This window comes from Dysidea avara, chromosome 4 (assembly GCF_963678975.1).
Source record: "Dysidea avara chromosome 4, odDysAvar1.4, whole genome shotgun sequence".
Lineage (NCBI taxonomy): Eukaryota > Metazoa > Porifera > Demospongiae > Dictyoceratida > Dysideidae > Dysidea > Dysidea avara.
This window is the reverse complement of record NC_089275.1, coordinates 13,065,057-13,085,249: the sequence shown is the minus strand read 5'-3', so window position 1 is coordinate 13,085,249 and position 20,193 is coordinate 13,065,057. Positions and strand designations below refer to the sequence as shown.

Sequence of the window (20,193 nt, the reverse complement as noted above, 5' to 3'; positions counted from 1 at the left end):
GCCGCTCATATCTCGGAAATGGCTTGAGTGATTTCCTTCAAATTTGGAATGTAAACTCCCCTAGCTGGCGGGCAACTCTGCAGCAAATTTGGTTTCAATCGGATAAGCCATCACCGAGATACAAAAGTGTGAAAATGACGTTTTCTTTCTTCCTGTCAATATACTCACGGTGTGGCGCGCCGGCTTCTTGGGCCGCACGACACACTACCGTGTGTCTTGATTGTTTCTTTCATCACAACTCTCACTGTGGTTTGCTCTTGGCAACTATTTAGTACAGCCGTGTCTTAATCCAGCACTGTAATCCAGCACCATTTCCTTGTTGAGTACATGGTACTACGTGAGAAGGATTGGCCTAAACTCAGAATAGCATTGGTACCTATGTTACTGCTTTGAAATTGATATCTTTCTACACCACCCAAGTCCCAAATTTCGCTGCTACCATGTATGCTACTATATCACCAGTACATATTTTATGAAGATGTGTATGTATGTATTAGCATGTGTTCAATTTCACGTTCACATTGTAGAATGACTTGTACTCTCTTGCTCGAAATTAATGTTACTGAATAACATTGTGGAATAGTCTTCCTACCATTGTAACATTATTTAGAAACAGATATGTGTTGTTATTGATGAAATCATATCATGTGGCTTGTATATAATTACAGAAGGGAAGGACTGCTTTACATGAAGCTGTTAATCATGGAAAAGTTCGAGCAATACAAACATTGATCAGTTTAGGAGCAGACGTAAATGCACTTGACAGGGTTAGTTGTGATGAAATGTCAGTAAGACACAATTCAACGTAGTAAGACACAGCTATCCTACCAGTGTGTTAGTGTGTAGTGTAGTAGAGATGTGGTGTGGTGTGGTGTGGTGCGAAGGATCATGTGATCCATACACTAGTTCATACTACACTATAGTCAGTTCATGTTCACCTAGTCCCTTATTTCCCCCTAAATTTAACTCTTGTTACATGGTCCAACTGTTAAATCGTTTCAGACTGATGTAAAGCTATTTAAATGTCAGAAATGTTTGTCAATAAAGTGCTTTGATATATATGAACAAGAACATGTGAGTGATGAGACTTTATAAATATCTCATACATTTAGAACAATTCAGATGCGTGCGTACTTAAGCATGCTTTGTCCAATACAAAACTATTGAAAGTGAACACATGTACATGTTCACCTTTTTTGATGTTACTAGTTTTGGTGGGTGCCAGTTGTGTGGGAGTGGTACTGTTTATTGTATTGGCAAAATGCTTGATAACTGTTTTATGTATATATATAGTAGGTAAAGACACACAGAACACTAAATACTGTATAGCTTACATAAGTAATATTTTGAATTTTTTTGAAGATACAAAGATGGTGTGTTGTTATTGATGAAATAATATCATGTGAATTGTAGCTTCATTGATTGTAGGCATGAGATTTAATACTTTGGGTATGAGAGTGTTGAGATGTGTACTGGTAATAGACATTATCATATCTTATACCCATGTAAGGTATTTTCATGCTATTTTACCTGTTGGTTTTAAAATGCTACAAATGATGAGAACGAAAGTGTGCATTGTGCACTAGTGAAAATCTCACCATACAATTCCATGTTGTAAAGTTTATGATAATGTGCTAAAACCAGACAAAATCTGATCAAATTGCATAGATATCTGACCATAAAGCAATTTGTCCAGACACAGTGTCTCATCAAAGCACAAGGAGGGACCCTGAGGGAGCCTAAACACTAAGTTATGTATGTAGCATGTCTGTTGATTGTATGAACAACAATAGCTACTTGGTTGCTAGGATATAGTATACATTCTTACAAACTGAGGTAGTGACCACAAATTTACAATTGCCAAACCTCTGGTATACTGCAACTACACAAAAGCTGCAGCAAGGCATGTGACATAATTCCAGTATGACTGCTATGCTATAAAAGTATAGTGGACACAATAGACATACAGTAGACCCTCGGTTATCGGAACCCCTTTGTTCTCAGGCAATGATAAAAGTGTTCGGATAAGTGAATAGTTCGGATAATTGAAGCCCATACATTTATATACAGAGCTCCGTTGAAATACTCTAATAGAACGCACACCTATACTCAAAATACTCTAATAGAACAGTCATTTTCAATTCTGGATAATCGAGGTTCCGGATAAACGAGGGCTGGATAACCGAAGGTCTACTGTATACATATTCGGTCGATTTAGGCTACTGTCCAGCTAATTCTGGTTTGTAAGGATGTTTTTGCAGACAACAGAAATTTCTTATTGTAAGCTGACGTGTGGTATAATCTACCAAGAAAGTTCCTGATTACTACTGTCGCTCTTCAAACACTTATCGAATTGGTCTGGTGACATTATGACTAATTATCATTTCTATGGGATGTAGGGTGTGTGCAGTATAGCTGTGGCAACAGCCATTTCCATAGATACTTAAGATTTTATTATGCTACTGCTGGGACTATACATATAGCACAGCTGGCACAAGTGACAGGTTATTATACTCATTAGTCACTGCTATTGTTCCTTAGCAACAGTGGCTCTTCATTACCAAACAAAAGTAAAATCCACTAATATATGTACATGCATCATTTGTTTGTGCACCTTATGGTGCACTACAGAAGTTATAATGTCACCATGCTTGTTACAGCCAGTACTTATAATCAAGATATCGGTTAGCACCTGACACAAATTTGTCTGGCAACTCAAGACTAACAATTACCATTACAACAATACAATGTTCTTGTAGTTTATGTGTACAGCACATTGCAGTACTATATACAACAGGGGTGGTTTAGGAGGATTTCTGGGGTTTCCAGAAACCCCCTCTGAACTAGCACAGGCACCCCTATGTTTCGTCTGTGTGATAAAATTACAAAGAGTTATACATTTTATGGCTCTTTCTTTTGGCAAATTTCATACTTTTACCTTTGAAATCACCTTAAAATCATGTAGAGACCTTTTTTTGTCTTTAACTTGCAGCTAGGCTGAAGTTGCGATTCAGAGGACCAGAAACCCCTCTGAAAATTTCTAGATCCGCCCCTGTACAACATGGTTTGTTTGTTGTAGTTCAACTTGTCATGTTATATATCACAATAGGACAACTTTACACCACTACTACTAGCACTACAACGTGGTAACAGAGATGCTGTACAGTTTTTGGTGAAGGAAGCCAAAGTGGATGCTACACAGTTGGATCAGGTGATCACCTTAATCCTGTACATTACTACTATACATACTTTCAGTTTTATGTATGTTCAGTAGCCTGCATGCGTTTGGTAAAAAAAGAATATTATTACATGACATTAAATGTAATGTGTAAGTAAATTCTGATTGCTACCACAGTAGCGAGGTATTTCAGTTATTAATCACTTACTACTGTAATCATGAACTGGTAATGTGTGAAACCAAGAGTTCATAATATTAAAAAAAGAGGAAAGTGTCCTATTTCAGTATAGCCTGTATAAACGGGTATCTCAAAGTAATACAGTAAAACTTTGATTACTTCAGGATATCATGTCAACACATAAAGTGTTAAGGAGTGTTGACACTGTCATCAGTGGGCTGCTTATTGAAGCCATAACTACAACAGTCATTGAAACTTAATGCTAAGTACATGCCTGACCAACTAGCACATTGAAAGTGACTATAGGTATTGCATCATAACTTTGAGATTCGCATTTATACAGGCTATACTGCAGTAGGACACTCTCCTCTCTTTTTATATTATGAACTCTTGGTGAAACATGACAATTTTCAGTGTTCTCTCTATGTTTGCGTTCATGTGTGTTAATGCATTGTAACAAGAGTATATAATAGTAACCAAGAGTATCAAACGGGTGTATTACCCCGTGATTAATGACTGCATAAAATAACATGGATATTTCAGTAATTGTTCATTTATGGCACTGCCTAACGGATTACCTGAAGGCATGGCAACACGCTCATTGTGCAATTATTGTTTTAGTGAGCTGGGGTTATCTTGGGTCCTTTTTATACTTTCCTTGTATAATAACTGTTGAATACTTGGTTGAATAACACAGGAAGCTGGCGTACAAAGACCTGTTGCCACATACACATTTCAAATTACCATTTCACATGAATGAACAATTACTGAAATATCCGTGTTACTTTACACAATCATTAATTATGGGCTGATACAGTGTTCAACACTCTTGGTTTCTATTATATACTCTTGATTGTAATGACAGCAATTATGGTAATATCAAATTGTTATGGATCCAATTGTCATTGTAATAAGATGTTGTAAAAGGGAATTTTTGTATTGGTCCCATAAAAGTTGACATGAGACAACTTTCAATTGTACTGTTCAGCTAGAAGGTTGTTTGTTAAGAACTTTATTGTGGCTTTATGTACTAATTTCTCAATGTCTCAAAATTGTTTTAGGCCATAACCGGTAATATACAAAACAATGTTGGCTATGTTATAACATTTCAAAATCAGGTAAGTAAATATAGTTGAATGTTCTTCTAGGGAGATTCTTCTTTTGAGTATTTACATTGTGTGCTCAACATCATAGTTCACTTTCGATTTGTAATTCAACTTTACTTGCATCACTGAAAGGATTTGTACAATGGTTAATATATGGACCAATTGTCTGTTTTATGTTGAAATGTTTGTTTTATTAACACAACTTTAGATTCTCTTTAAGGCTATTACTGCTGGCTGTTGCTGTTACTGCCAGACACATAACTATGTTGAGTGTTGATAGGGAAATTTTATAGGAAAAATTATCACCTTGATATGGTTTCATTGCATTAAGTAGATGACGACCAACCTGATTGATGATAAAAGTAAAAACAAGGTGCAGAGGGCACAATACGACGGCCACCCTAATAGAACAGTCACACGTATGTAGTCCTGAGTCAAATATACTCAATTTCCCCCTAAATTCTTTTTGGAATTTCCCAAAATTTTCATCTATTATGCTGTTTGGTACTCCCATTATGCTATTATGCTCCTAGGGTAGCAACATATATTGGAACATTTTAATCAGTGGATGTTCTATTAGATTATTTCACTACAAAGTGATCGTTCTGTTAGTAAATATCAATACCAGGAGCTATAATCATACAGTGCAATGGTACTGTATAGTAGGGACCACAAAGGAGTAGGCGTAGTCCATGAAATAACGTTGCCCAAAAACTGGCCTCAATTTTCCAGACAACAAAAACTAAGCCCAAACAAGCTTTCAGATCGACCCGAAATGCTTTCAACAAGTTGCTATGAAATTTTAAAAATTATTTATGTAACAGAATTTTCTACTGACTGACTGCCTGATGCCTTCAGACAAGTGTAACTCAATAATGGCTAAGGTTACAGGCTTGATTTTTCACTGTTCAACGTTACTTCGGCCTGAGAGTATCCTTTTGGCATACTGCAATATGTACAATGCATTCTTCATGGACTTACCAGTGTCCTCCTTTGTGTCCCATTCATCTTCACTAACAGTGAATACCAAGCATGAGTTTTCTATTGTAGAATCACCTGATCCCTGCATGTGCTTATAATTTCCAATCGATAATTATTGTGTGGTGAAATAGGGTCTGGCTATGCAAGACTTGCAAGAGTGACTGAGGTGATTTATTGACACAATCTTTGTGCATGGACTGCCAGACACAAGGACAAAGGAGACACCTTTATTTAGGGGTAGCTATGCTTATCCGAGGGAAGATATTTCTTAGCATGCAAGGCACACTGCAATATCATGCAAAACACACCAATCTAGGGGAGTCTGGAGCATGCACCTCAGGAAATTTAGAAAAATTATGTAAGTCTCTGGGATTGAATCTGAAAGTGATTTTAGCAGTTTCTCAGAATGGTATTAACAGTTTTAATGCTCTATTAGAATTTCTCAATTTTGAGGAATTTATAGTGGACCGATATAGGAGTCTTGGGGCATGACACCCTCTCCATGAAAGCTTTGAAGTTTAGACTATCAAATTTTAAATCTGTGAGTGATTTCAACAGTCACCATTAATATTAAATTTGTTGACTGTTGTATTAGGGTGACTACTCTATTAGGGTATATCAAATTTTGATGCATAGTGATTCACAGAAACTGCATGTAGCTATGTAATTGTATAGGCTATTTAGTGTAATACAATTAGCACAATTGTTCAACAGATAATTCAAGGTGCTAAGCTCCTCCATAATCTCTTTGACAGGGGATACAGACCCCTTCTCTGCCACCCCTGGTTGCTCACACCTTTTTTACATTTATTGTACTTTGCATAGGAAGATCAAAGTGTTGCCACCTGCTGTGTTTCCATATTGTACCAATTAGCTGTGTAACTGTACTGTATGAGTCACATAGCACAGTTATGTGGATAATTGGGCAAATACAGCACAGTTATGTAGCACAGTTATGTAAGGGATGTTACAAAAATAACTCCACTGAGACAGCACGTTGATCATGTGAATGATATTGTAAATTGTTATAACTAGCCAGACTAATCCTACCAGTTGGTTCTATGAATAGAAGTAGATTACATAAATATTTACTGATAGTCCAACGAGGAAAATTGAAGTTACAACCCCACACAGATGACATGATGGATCACATGCATAACACTGTCAAACACTAAAACTAGTCAAACTGATCCTACCAGTTCGTTCTACAACTACAAATAGATTATATGTGACTGTCTCTGGAAAAACCGGTCTATCGCCCATTTAAAAGTATCGAGAAACGTCGGTTTTAAATATTCAGAGTGCTGTAGCTGGCCAGTGGTGGTAGCTATGCATACCAAATTTTCACACGCTTCACAGAAATTTCTTACCTTCCAGATCTTCCACTGATGAAGTAGCCAACAGCCAAGTTTCCTTCCATTTTAGATAGTTTTAAACCAAGGTTGTCTGAATCAGGCGAGCTCCAGAAGGGTGGGAAGTGGGGGCCCTGGAAGGCGGGCAAGATGGTGTTCAAAAATTGAAAAGAAACATGTTTGGATGAATTAGGCCAAGTTATGGGCCATTCAGGGCTCAGAACTGGCTAAAATGAAATGAAATTTACAGCCAACACCATGGAGTTGTACAACCACACACAGCCATCTCCTGGTCCATCTCACATAGTACCCACCTTCACATAATAGCCACCTTCACATAGTAGCCACATATACCTACATAATTATTATAGTATCCATCTTAACATAGTAGACACCTTCATATAGTAGCCACATTGTTTCCTTGCTGAAAGTATGCATAGTAACCACAGCTATTAACTGGTGTAATATGTTCTCGTCAGCAATACACTTGTATACACTGGTTTGTGATGTACTGGGTATGACGTACAATTGATAGCCATAGAAATTTCTGTAGATTTATGGACATACCTATTATAACAGGATTGGTGCTTTTACACTAATTCCTCATTCACTTGTTATGAGCAACAATTCAGGTGAATATGTAGTGCCTCCTCCAAGTTTCACAGGACTCGGTAACAAATCACCTAAATTATTGTATTACGATTTTTGCCATTTACCTACCATCACAGCCATTTCTTAGCCACCAACTTGGATTTCACATCTTCTCACACCATGGCTTTTAGGGGCTGCACCCTTCTTTACAGCTTGGCTGTTTTGGATTAGATATCACTTTTTTGTATTAGAAGCTGGCCTATGGCCACTTCTTTTTCCTGTCTTTTTTTCTTTACTACAGGAAGTAGAAACAAGATATAAGCAGTTGTAGAGTTGAACATACATTTTGTATAACTGTGCAATTTTTTATACAATGAACTTTTTCTCAGCAGGCCAACAGAATGTACCTATCCAACCTGTTGGGATTTTGGACTATACCACTTGTTAGTAGCTGAGTTCTCTGCTGGGTGATTAGCTTATAGCTAAACTTTCTACAGGGTGATTTGTTTGTAAATGAACTCAACACAGGGTGATTTGTTTGTAGCTGGACTCTCTACTGGGTGACTTGTTTGTACTGGGTAGCTTGTTTGTAGCTGAACTCTCTAAAGGTAACTTATTTGTAGCTGAACACTTTACTCGGTGACTTTTTTGTAAATGAACTCCATACAGGTGATTTGTTTGTAGTTGAACTCTTCACAAAGTGATTTATTTGTAGCTGATATCTCTACATGATGGTTTGTTTTTTTAGCTTAATTCTCCATTTATAGGTGATTTGTTGGTAGCTGAAGTTTCTAGAGGGTAATTTGCTTATAGCTGAACTTTCCACAAAGTGTTTTATTTGTAGCTGAACTCTACTGGCTACTTGTTCATAGTTGAACTCTCTACAGGCGATCTGTTTGTATCCAAATTCTCTACTGGGTGACTTCTTTGTAACGGATGATTTATGTATAGCGAAACTTTCTGCAAAGTGATGTTCTGTAGCTGAATTCTGTGCTTGGTGACTTGTTTGTAGTTGAACTCTTTTCAAGGTGACCTGTTTGTAGCTGAGCCCTCTACAGGTGACTTGTTTATAATTGAATGTGACTAGCTTGTAGCTGAACTATCTACAGGGTGACTTGTTTGAAGCTGAACGTTCTATTGGGTGACCTGTTTGCAGCTACAGTAAGCTCTCTACATGTGACTTTTTGTAGCTAAACTCTACAGATAACATTTTGTAGATAACTTGTTTGTAACTGAACTCTATACTTGATGACTTGATTGTAGCTACAGATAACATTTTTGTAGCTGAACCCTCCAGAGGGCGTAGCTGAACTCCATACAGGGTGATTATTGGTAACTATATAAACTCTCCACAGTGTACTTTCTGTAGCTGATTTCTCTACTGTATGATTTGTTTGTAGCTGAACTCTCTACAGGTAACCTATTTCTATCTAAATTAGTCTCTATAATACAAGACTAGTGCATGTGCTGAACTCTCTACAGGGTGGCTTATTTGTAATTGAATTCTCTACAGGGTGAACATGATTGGTTTGTAGCTAAACTTTCTACAGTGTGACTTTTCGTGGCTGAATTCTCTACTGGATGACTTATTTGTAACTGAACTCTCTACAGGTAACTTGTTTGTAGCTGAACTCTCTACTGGTTATATTAGTTGAACTCTTTACAGGGTGACGTTTTGTAGTTAAATTCTCCACAGGGTGATTTGTTTGTAGCTCAACTCTCTACTGGGTGACTAGTTTGTCTAATCAGTATTGCTCAAACAATTAGCTGAATACTTGGATTAATATTCGTTTGCTTTGTAGCCGAATAATAAAATTAACAAACGATTATTCGCACGTGATCATTTTTTTGGTGACATGTGATTAGCTGTCAGTAATCAACGAAGCGGAAGGCAATGCTAATGAAAGTAATAAAAAGGAAAGGAGTATGGCAGTACTATCGCGGTACGGATTTGTGGCTTACTCCAGGTACTTCTACTTTGTCATATTGAAATTATCCATTGGGATTGTGAACCTAATAAAATTGACTGATTTTAACGGAATTCCGCATATCTACCGACATGGTAAGTTCAAAAAATATGAGAAACCCACTAAACGTTGGCTTAGAAAACATGGTGTCTGTTTATATAGGCCTACAGAAACTATAACAAAGCTATTCTAAACTAAATTACTCGCGTGACACTTTCTCGAAGCGGACCTCCTTAACTTTTGTCTTTAAACTGAATGGCCCGCTCGAGGGCAACAACTTCGTATAATTCCCTCGAATTACAGAAGTATTATTCATGTACAAAATGTTCCAGACCATTTTTTTTTGTTTAGACTAATTAGTTCAAGGTAAATTTCCATAGTCTTGGTAACGGGTGAATCCCACAATACATTACGCATTGGACAAAATGACGAACCGGGTTCAGAAACAGTGCTGGGTCCACGTATCCGCTGCAGCTACAGTCTTGAAAATAAGGTGGAGTATTCCTTAGAGGTATGTGAGTAATTAGCAGATCATTTTTGTTGGTATCACTAGGTAATGTTGTGGAAGCTTCGAAAATGCACGAAAATCACTGTGTTTTTACACCATTTTATTAATAAGCATTTTACATACTTTTGGGGGCGTGTCCCTTTCAATATTAATGTATTAGTTATTAACCAAATAAATTTAATATTACACCTACAATCACTTTCTATCACAGTATAACTAGGGAATTATGGCATATTCTCTTTCTTAGTAAAGTTATTCATACAAAGCCACAAAGCTGTTTGTGGTTATTTGTAGGCTTCTTGGTAATGGTCACCTTAAGTACTGAATTGCAATGAAACCTTACACCGATTATTCGACTAATTTCGTTAGAGCTGAGCAAATATTTGAATACAGTAAACCAGTATTCATTTGAGCCTTACTAATCAGATAACTGAACTCTCATGGGTCAAATGAACTCCTGACAGTGTGACTTGTTTGTAGCTGAACTCTCCATTCAGGAAGCATCCAGTTTATCTACAGTGTATACAGTTGCTGGTAGCTATGAAGTCCTGTGTTGACAAAAAACAGCACCAAATGAATAAAAGCTATATTATAATAATAGACACAATGAAGAGACTAGGCCAGGCTAACTTGATTAATTGTTTCTCATCCCACCTGTATCTAGGGACCAGTCTATTTTGCTTTTTTTTCTACCTATTTTTCTTTCCAGCAATTCTTTTATTTTCACCTATTATGCTCCATATTTTGCTCAAGAATTATAATTTTGCTCAGCACTGATCTTTGTTAATTGAATATTTCCAAGTGCAAAGCTACAGTTTCGCCTTAAAGTGACTGTTCTATTAGAGTATCTCGATCAGAAGTTACTTCTAACATGTAAAGCAAGAAGCCAGCTAATATTGCTTAACATGTGCGACTGTTTTATTAGGGTATCTCGATTGTCACTTGTTGTTCTTGTAACAATTAGCTATGCATTGTCGATATTTTAGCGTGTCTGACTGTTCTATTAGAGTATCTCGATCTTTTGTGCAATTTTTATGTCCACTTCACAAAAATTGCACGTATTATGCCAGCATTTTGCTCTTTGCTTTTACCCAACCATTATGCCAAAAATTTTGCTGGCGAAATCGACGGGTCCCTACCTGTATCCCTTTTACCTCACTGCTTTTAATTTCATTATTGCTGTTGTCAATCATGTCCATATGTATTTTGTGGCTAAGAAAGGCTAGCTATCATTTTACAGCACAGTAATTGTTACTTGCACCTCAGAAACAGTGGTAAAACATAATTACTAGTTCGTAAGACTTTAGCTAACCTTTATAGTAACAGACAGCTTCATTTGGATTGTTTTCTTTAATAATGAATCATGAAAAATGACCTCCCACCCATATGGAAATCTGATTTTGTGTGGATGAGAAACAAGTAATCAAGTTTGCTTGGCCTTATGTAAACAGGTTTAACTGCACACAAACTGAATGCTCTAATAGGGTGGTTGTACTGTTCAAGTATCTCGGTTGCACACTTGCTACGCATAGTTGAATCTCGAATTATAACTTGGTGGCTTTTACTCTGATTCTTCTATCTATACTCCATGGATTTCCTATGATGATAACTCCATCTACATACTGGTTTTCAACTCACTCTTCTAAGTAGTTTACCTGTAGCTGGTAGGTATGAAAATGAATAATTTTTTGTTCGCAAAACTCAATTGCGGTATTGTGATACAAGCTGGGTTTTGTGTCATATCTCCATGATCTTTATCTTGATTCCTTTCAAACTGCAAAAAGTTGGTTACTCCATCTGCATAGCAATTTTCAGCTCATTCCTCCAAAGGGTTTACCCTGTAGGTGTGACAGAAATTCGACCTTATTTTATGCAAATAATTGGTCATAACTACATGAATGTTCATTGAATTCCTACCAAACTTGATACTGAGATCTGTTTTAATGAGTCCATTAATGGTGCCAAATTTCAGCCTGATATTGGAGCACACATTGGTATTTACGGTGGATATTGCAAAGTGTGTGAAAAGAAGTAGAAGAAAAGAAAATAACAATTTGGCTGCTTGTATGTTGGAAATAACAAAGGTGATTTTCTTCAAATTTGGTATGTAGATGCCCCTTCCTGGTGGGCACTTCTGTAGCAAATTGCTTCCAATCGGATAAGGGATCACAGATCTACATATGTGTGAAAATCACATTTTTTCTTCTTCCTTGCAGTGTGGCATGCTGACTTCTTGGACCACACGACACACTGTGTCTTGATATTCCTTAGTGCATATGCTGACCTGGACACCCTTGATGTCCCTACAGTCTACATACACTTATAATTGATAACTACAAAAACATAATACAATTCCTCTATACATCAACTGACCTGAAATTCACCACACTTTTTGATCTGTGTTCCCATCCCAAGTTACTCATCTGACCACATCCTACTGCTTGTGGGTAAACTCCTGTGATTATTATTTAATCTAAAACAGCCAAGCTGTACAAGGGTGCGCCCCCCAAAAAGGCCATGGTGAAAACAAGATGTGAAATCCAAGGTGGCGACCAATAAATGACTGTGATGGTAAGTTAATGGTAAAAAATTTAATAATGACAATTCAGGTGTATTTGGTGCCAAATACACCTGAATTGTCGTTATTAAAATTTTTACCAATAAAAAGATCGAGATACTCTAATAGAACAGTCAACTTCGAGACCATAATTCTAATATAACAGTCTCTTATGTAAAACTCTTAACTAATATGCTAGTTTTGCATGAATTCTGGGAATAATAGGTAAAGAAATTGCCAGAAAGAATAATTGGAAGATTGAAAAGCATAAAAGACTCCTGCTTAATTTGTGAAATTAAAGCTGAAATTGAAGCAGAATGACCACTTGGTTTACTTGAGTAACATGTTCAGTTGTTGTGATTTTCATAGTAACTGAATGGGTTACAGAAGCACTTCACACTGTGTAACAGACAGAACATAGGTGAAAATGAAGTGGATTTGCAACTTGATAGGTGAGGGACATGTTCAATCATGGAATTAATGTGTCTAACACCATTCTTTCTTCTGATGCACTATGTGATATAATATTGACTTTTGTTAGCTATGAAAAAATGGTAAGTAAACAAAATGCAAGTAAGTATAAGGAAGGTCTACATTTGAGTAGAAATCATATAATGAATTGCGATGAACAAGGAAGGTCATCTACACGTGCAGCTATACACTGGACGTTTAGTTCCTACTTTAGTCTGTCTGAAGTAGGAATTAAATACCCACTTCTTTTAAAGTTACACACAAAAGTGACCTCTCTTGTTCCTGTAGTACTGTAAATATTTACAAATTTGAACACTCACCGGTATTATTGATTTATCAATGTCAGTGTACAAGTTGGTACTACAAAATCCATTTAAAGAGCACACCTGGTAATAATAAATTATATGTAGTGTGAAAACAGCTCAAATTGAGGTATACATGGTATATGCAATGTATAATTTTTTTCCAGAAATAGTGTAATTATCTTGTTACCAGCTTGGCAGGTTGCAGTAGTTTTAATAGTGTTAAATTCATGAAACAGATTTGCAGTTGATATCACATACTAAAAAGTGAAAGCTTTCTCAAACTATCCCATCAGTGATACAGGACCTGGTCTGAGATAAATTCACTCTAATAGAACAATCGTACATACATTCTAATAGAACAGTCCAGTAAATAATCTTTGCTTTAGGGTTATAACATATTGAGACAAACAACAAGCTAGTGTACTTAATATTGCAAACTGATGACTTAAAACTCTTACAGTTAGATTGCAACTGTTAAAATGTAAGCTAACTTAGCACCCCCTCCCAAATCTTCATACTGAGAAATTACATACCTTTATTTTATTTTATAATTTGAGCTCTGTGTGATTTCAGACATACAGTAGTGCTTGTTTTGTGGTGATAGGCAATACATGGATTTACAGAATGATATGATATCGATTATGATATTGACTAAAATTGGCTGGTATTGATACTTTTTGATATGATATTGTAAAATTACTTTGCATGTATGAATTATAAATTTCTTACACAATAGGGATTTTCCCACCCACATATAGGCTTGAGCCAATTATACTTTGAAAATAGTAAATTTTGTTTTTAAGCAGTGTGTGTGTGTGTGTGTGTGTGTGTGTGTGCGTGTGTGTGTGTGTGTGTGTGTGTGTGTGTGTGTGTGTGTGTGTGTGTGTGTGTGTCTATCACGATGCTCAAGAATCCAAGCCTAGTATGCTAAAAATTATGCTTCAAAACAAAATCAAAATTATTTTCTAGAGTTGGCTGTTTTATTAGAGTATATCAGTCGCTGTAGAGTAGGTGACTGGTCTATTAGAGTGTCCCAATCTTATTTCCACAAAGTGTGAATAATCAGCAAAGAAACAGTGGAAATAACATTTTTCACTTTTTCCTGATATGTAATCCTGCATATTGATACATAAAGATTCAATCATTGATAATGTCTCACCATGAGTAATGATATGACGAGCATTTGGCAATGTGGTGACTTGTAATGTAGCTGAATGGTTAGCTTTATACATCAGACATAGTGATGTAAGGTGTATATATAACTACGGTAGCCATATTATCCATCATCAAATGCAATATATTAAGGTGCAGTGTGTTCATGTTATGTGTTTTCGGCACACGCATTACTCATTTAATTAATAATCTTGAACACGTTTCATTATTCTGGCATAATGCTTGATGCTTTTGTTAACCTACTATGCTTGAAATTATGCCGGCATAATTGGCACAAGCCTACTTATATTATACAGAGTAATAAACTGCTGAATAGGTAATGGATACAACACGTTAAAGAACAATTCACTGTTAAATTAGCTACATATTTTAAAAGTTAATGTAGATCTCTTGATATACTATATTGAAATATCAAATTCAAAAAATTATACGCATCAAACTTTTTGATATCAGCTAAAATCAAATGATATTGATATAATATTGATATATCGCCAGCACTATTGTTTAGTATAATTTATTTCTTGTGTTAAAGGTTTTACATTTCCAAAGTATTAAACAGAAAACAATAGAAGGATAATCCCTTAATAAATAGTGCAATCAGTGAAACGTATTTCTACAAGCACACAGAAAAAATTGGAATTTTCAACTAGAGTATAGGAACCACAGCACATCGATAAAAAGTACTGAAACAAGCTGGAGTAGTGCACGATATTAAATCACAGTAAAATAATAAGTGTTATATCCCTACTGTGCATTTCCATTATGGTATCTTGAGCACAGTAGGGATATAACCCTTTTTATTTTTTTACTGTGATTTATTATCGTGCACTATATATTCCAGCTTGTTTCAGTACTTTTTATCGATGTGCCATGGTCCCTACTCTAGTTGACAATTCCTAATTTTTTGTGTACTTGTTTGTTAGCTTTTTTGCAAATAATTATTATGACTATTGAACCCACACCTACCACATCTAAAATGGTGCCGCACATCACAATTATCATCTGAAAAGTGAAGTATCCATTACACTTCGTTGTCAGCTATATTCAACCCATTACGCAACATTTTGAATCAAGAACTGCTCGAAAAACACCTCTGCAATCCACGCATACCAAAAGAAAGAAATGGTGCCGCACCACACTTATATCAATCATTGTCTGAAGAGTGAAGTATCCATTATGCCTCATTGTCAGCTATGTTCAATCCGTTACACAGCAGTACGAATCAATAACTGTTTGAAAAGCACCTCTGCTATAAAAATAGCCACTATGGAAAATACGGATGATTTTCATTATGAAGGAAACCATCACATGCTACCGCCAAATCAACACTTTTTGTTGTCAGCAAAGATGAATGAGACACAAAGGAAGACATTGGAAAGTCCATGAAGAAAGCACTGTACATACTACGGTATGTCAAAAGGCACCTGTTGGCCCAAAGCAATGTCGAACAGTAAAAAAATCAAGTCCATAGCTTTAGCTGTTGTCAAGTTACATTTGTCTGAAGGAATCAGTCAGTTACTCAGTCAGTCAGTAGAAAATTCATTAAATTTTTTTTTTAAAATTCCGTAGCAACTTATTAAAAGCATTTCGTGTCAATCTGAAAACTTAGGTTTACCTAACCAATACTACCTCATTGTCAACAGGGAAAATTGAGGCTGGTTTTTGGGTGATGTTATTCCTTGGGCCACACCTACTCCTTTGTGGTCCCTACTATACACTACTATCGTACTGTATGATGGTTAGTTGTACTAACTCATCTAGTCCACTAATATTACAGTCCACACAATCAAAGATTAAGGAGATGTTAGGACATAACTGGTCATCAGGCTATAGTAGTGACCTATCAACCCAGGGTGAGTGTTTAGTATTATTACATAATAATAATCATACTGATTAATTGCATGCTCTCTGTTATGTAGAAGAGGAACAAATACAGAAGGAACAAGAACAATTTATCAAGTAACACTTTATAGTATATCACATTGTGTTGTTATCTGTTGATCCACAGGAGTAGTGATGATGATGGTGGTAAAGTAGTTGACACCAACACAAGGAGTTCAAGAAGATGTATTCTGATGTAATAGCTAGACTATACCATGTATGCATACAATGTTATTATTGCACCACTGCACCAACTGAAAGAGGTTGTGATGTGATTTTGCTGTTCATCTTTATTAGTAGTGAACATGTCAATGGTTGTAACATGTACATTGCCTCACATGCATCTTGAGGATCACAGACCTAAGAGCTGTGTGTAGAATATCAGGTGCTCGTGTTACAACTATTAGGTGAAGGAGTTGACTACTATTGGATGGTGATGATGAACAAGTGGCTGACACCAATACTAGTAACTAGTTAAGCTATCCATAACATATATTTCAGGGCCAGAGTCCAGAAATTTTCAATGGTCAGGCCATGCATGGACTGCAGGGCCAGCACTTTTCAGCTACTTAAATTGTAAAAAGATCGACATACTCTAATAGAGCAGTCAATATGATAATACTTTAATAGAACGGTCATTGCAATACTCTAGTAGAGCATTCGGTATATAATATAGCCACTGTTCTACTTAGTCTAAGCCATTATACATGTATGTTAATTGTCTTCAAATCACTCAAAAGTTCCAGTGAGTCATCTGCATGGCATTGCATTGGGCTAATTGATCATGCATGTCATGCAACGCATTAGCAATTACAATCTCAATGGCTTCTGTATCTCAAAGAACTAAGCTTTCACTAAAAGTGTGAAAGTAAATTTTAGATATGAAATTGGTATTGTAGTACTTGATATTAACAAGAAGAAGAAAGAGGCCTTGCAAGTAAAATAGCTTCTAGATACCATTTCAGAGCATCTATTTTCAAAAATTTCCCAGGGGGGAGCATACCACTAGACCCCCTAGCTTGGCATGCTGTGTGTACATATCACATGCAGTTGAATTTAGTATCTCATGAAAGCAGATAATCTAAAAATCATATCCGATCAATAAAAAAAGTAGTGTACATGACCATGACTTCCGTTGCAATCCATGGCTGGCCAGACCACTCAAAATCTCTGGGCTCCAGCCCTGATGGACTGCATTGTAGTCATAGTCATGCACACTATACTTTTTACTGATCTGCTTCAGGGGCGTACCAAGGGCCTGGGGTTTCAGGAAACCCCTTTGGATTGTACACTACTTGAAACATTAAGAAATTGAAACTTTAGGTTTCAGAATCTGAAATCTGTCATGGAACAGGCCACATCTTAGATAAACAATAGTTTGTAACACGATAGCAGCACTTATAGCATTGTTCTGAATTATGATTTTGGTGAAAAGATCAAGGTACTCTAATAAAACAGTCAGGTAATATAAACTACTCTAATATAACAGTTACTTAGCTGTAATGGAAACCCCTTTTCAAAATACGTCACTCGCGAGCATTCTTGTTACGGACGAATTTAACTGCAAAACCGACGAATTCAATTGCAAACGGGACGAATTCAATTGCAAATGAGACGAATTCAATTGCAAAATCGACGAACTCAATTGCAAAAACCTGTAAACTGAAGTTATGGCAACACGTATAACTACGATGTTCGATAATGATTAGTACATTTAAAAGACCAAGCGCCCATCCATAGTCTGCTTTTACAACTCTTCTTGTAATAACTAAGCTCACCCCAAGCAGAGCAGATATGGATGGCCAACAATACATCGACGCCACAAGCTCATGTGATCAAACACATGATCAATGAACAAAAATATTTCATTAACAAATTTTATGGGTCGGTCGGGTCCGAGAAAAAAAGGAATTTAGTTGAAATGGCCTAATGCTGGCATATTAAGTGAATATTCAAACTATGGAGTTTAATTCCATGAAGATATATCGATACTCCCTAATAGAACAGTCACTGGAAACTGCAATAGAGCATTCAAATGCATTGTACATAGCTCCTAGGATCGATACTCTCTAATAGAACAGTCATTTATAGTGAAATACTCTAATAGAGCATTCACTAATTAAAATGTTCCATAATAATTGTCACAAATGTTGTAAACTTAGGAGCATAGCTAATGCAAGTATATAGGAACACTGAAAAAGCATAATGGGTGAAAATTTAGGAAATTCCCAAAAGCATTTTGAGCAATTTTTTGAGCGTATTTGACTGAGGCCTAATGAAAATATAATTCTGGGAAATTCCTGAAAGCAAAATTTTGAGCATAACACTGTGAAAAAGGTGGGATATAAGATGGTATTTCCAGTGGCTTATTGAATACAAATAAGCCTTAATATAAACCCTGTATTATACTCATGTTATACTTTAGTATAATGCATAATATACTATTACATATATGGTTTCAGTTTATTTACCACAATACTTGAAATAGCTTATATCGAATATAATGCCCACACTATACCATCACATATGGTTTCAGTATGTTTAACAGATTAACTAAAGCCTTACATGAGATTGTTAGTATACTACAGGTTATATCAAGCTTTTTTGTATTCAATAAGCCACTGGAGATACCATCTTATATCCCTCTTTTTTCACAGTGTAAAATATCAAATATTTAACTCATGATCAGGCCTACTGTTGGACCTCTGTCAGCATTGAGAAAGTTGGAATATTAACTTATTAGCATTTGGAAGAAATTGAAACTGTTAACCCATTATTTTCAAATTTGAAATTTCTTCAAAATTGACACAACGACAATGTATCATGAGACAAAACTATACACCAAGTTTCACTTGATTCCTTTCATCACATTTCATAATAATTTATATTATGCTTGTTGGTGCTGTATTATGTGATTGCACAATATTATACTTCTACTGTTGAACTATACAGTGAAACCTATAACTCAGATCACTGTACAATAATGTCACCTGACTAATGATCACCTCACTAAAGTGACCACTGACTCCACTGCATTATAGTCTCCGTAAGTGTTATTTGTTTACAAAATGACCTGTTTAGCTCCTAATTAATAATGTCAGGAACTTTTGACCCAAAGGTGACTAGAATAGACAGGCTTGCTCACTATTACCTTTATGCTTAGCAATTAGGTAAACTTGTAGTAGATTAACCAAATTGCATTGTAAATCGGACACTTAGGACTCCACTAAGTGTTCTTATTGAAAAGTTGTCCTGATCCCAGAGTAATGTGCAAGAATAAAATTAATGCATAATCATTATCAGGTGTGCTATTTCAGGTTATCCTGGTTTTCCCTTGTATCACTTGGTGGTCACATACAAGATGAAGATATTGCATGCTTACACAGGAAAAAAAGTCACATTTCCTGACCAAAAATCAGCATGGAAATATACAGGAAATGTAACTGTTGAATTTACTATATCAAACCTGGAGTAAACCTGTATACCGTAAATGTCACATGTTGTGACATTTCCTAAAACATTGGAAATTTTATGTGTCTGTACATTTCCTTTGCCAAAAATTTGACGTGTTGTTAGATTTCCTGCATGTATTCAGAAATTTGACATTTACATGAGATTTCCTTAGTCAAGAACACATGGCATACAGTGACATTTCCTACACTATCCAGAAAATTAACATTTATGTTATATTTCCTAAGTCAAGCACACATGGCATGCAGTGATATTTCCTACACTATCCAGAAATTTGACATTTACATGAGATTTCCTTATTCAAGGACACATGGCATTTCCTACACTATCCAGAAATTTGACATTTACATGAGATTTCCTTATTCAAGGACACATGGCATTTCCTACACTATCCAGAAATTTGACATTTACATGAGATTTCCTTATTCAAGGACACATGGCATGCAGTGAAATTTCCTGTACTATTCTCCTTTC

The 20,193-nt window shown here is 36.0% G+C and overlaps 1 protein-coding gene across 3 annotated transcripts in view; it reads left to right on the top strand.

Moving 5' to 3' along the window:
- Nucleotides 1-16,552, top strand: part of LOC136253054 (uncharacterized) — a 150,373-nt gene extending 133,821 nt beyond the window's left edge. For 2 of the 3 annotated variants that reach the window (XM_066045636.1, XM_066045635.1), the window contains exons 14-18: nucleotides 669-767; nucleotides 3,110-3,211; nucleotides 16,145-16,220; nucleotides 16,287-16,326; nucleotides 16,376-16,552. In XM_066045636.1, the coding sequence (XP_065901708.1) occupies nucleotides 669-767; nucleotides 3,110-3,211; nucleotides 16,145-16,220; nucleotides 16,287-16,326; nucleotides 16,376-16,448 (390 nt within the window). In that variant the 3' untranslated portion in view covers nucleotides 16,449-16,552. The remainder of the gene's footprint in view (nucleotides 1-668; nucleotides 768-3,109; nucleotides 3,212-16,144; nucleotides 16,221-16,286; nucleotides 16,327-16,375) is intronic. The other variant, XM_066045637.1, reaches the window with a different exon arrangement.
- The last annotated feature ends 3,641 nt before the right edge of the window (nucleotides 16,553-20,193 follow it).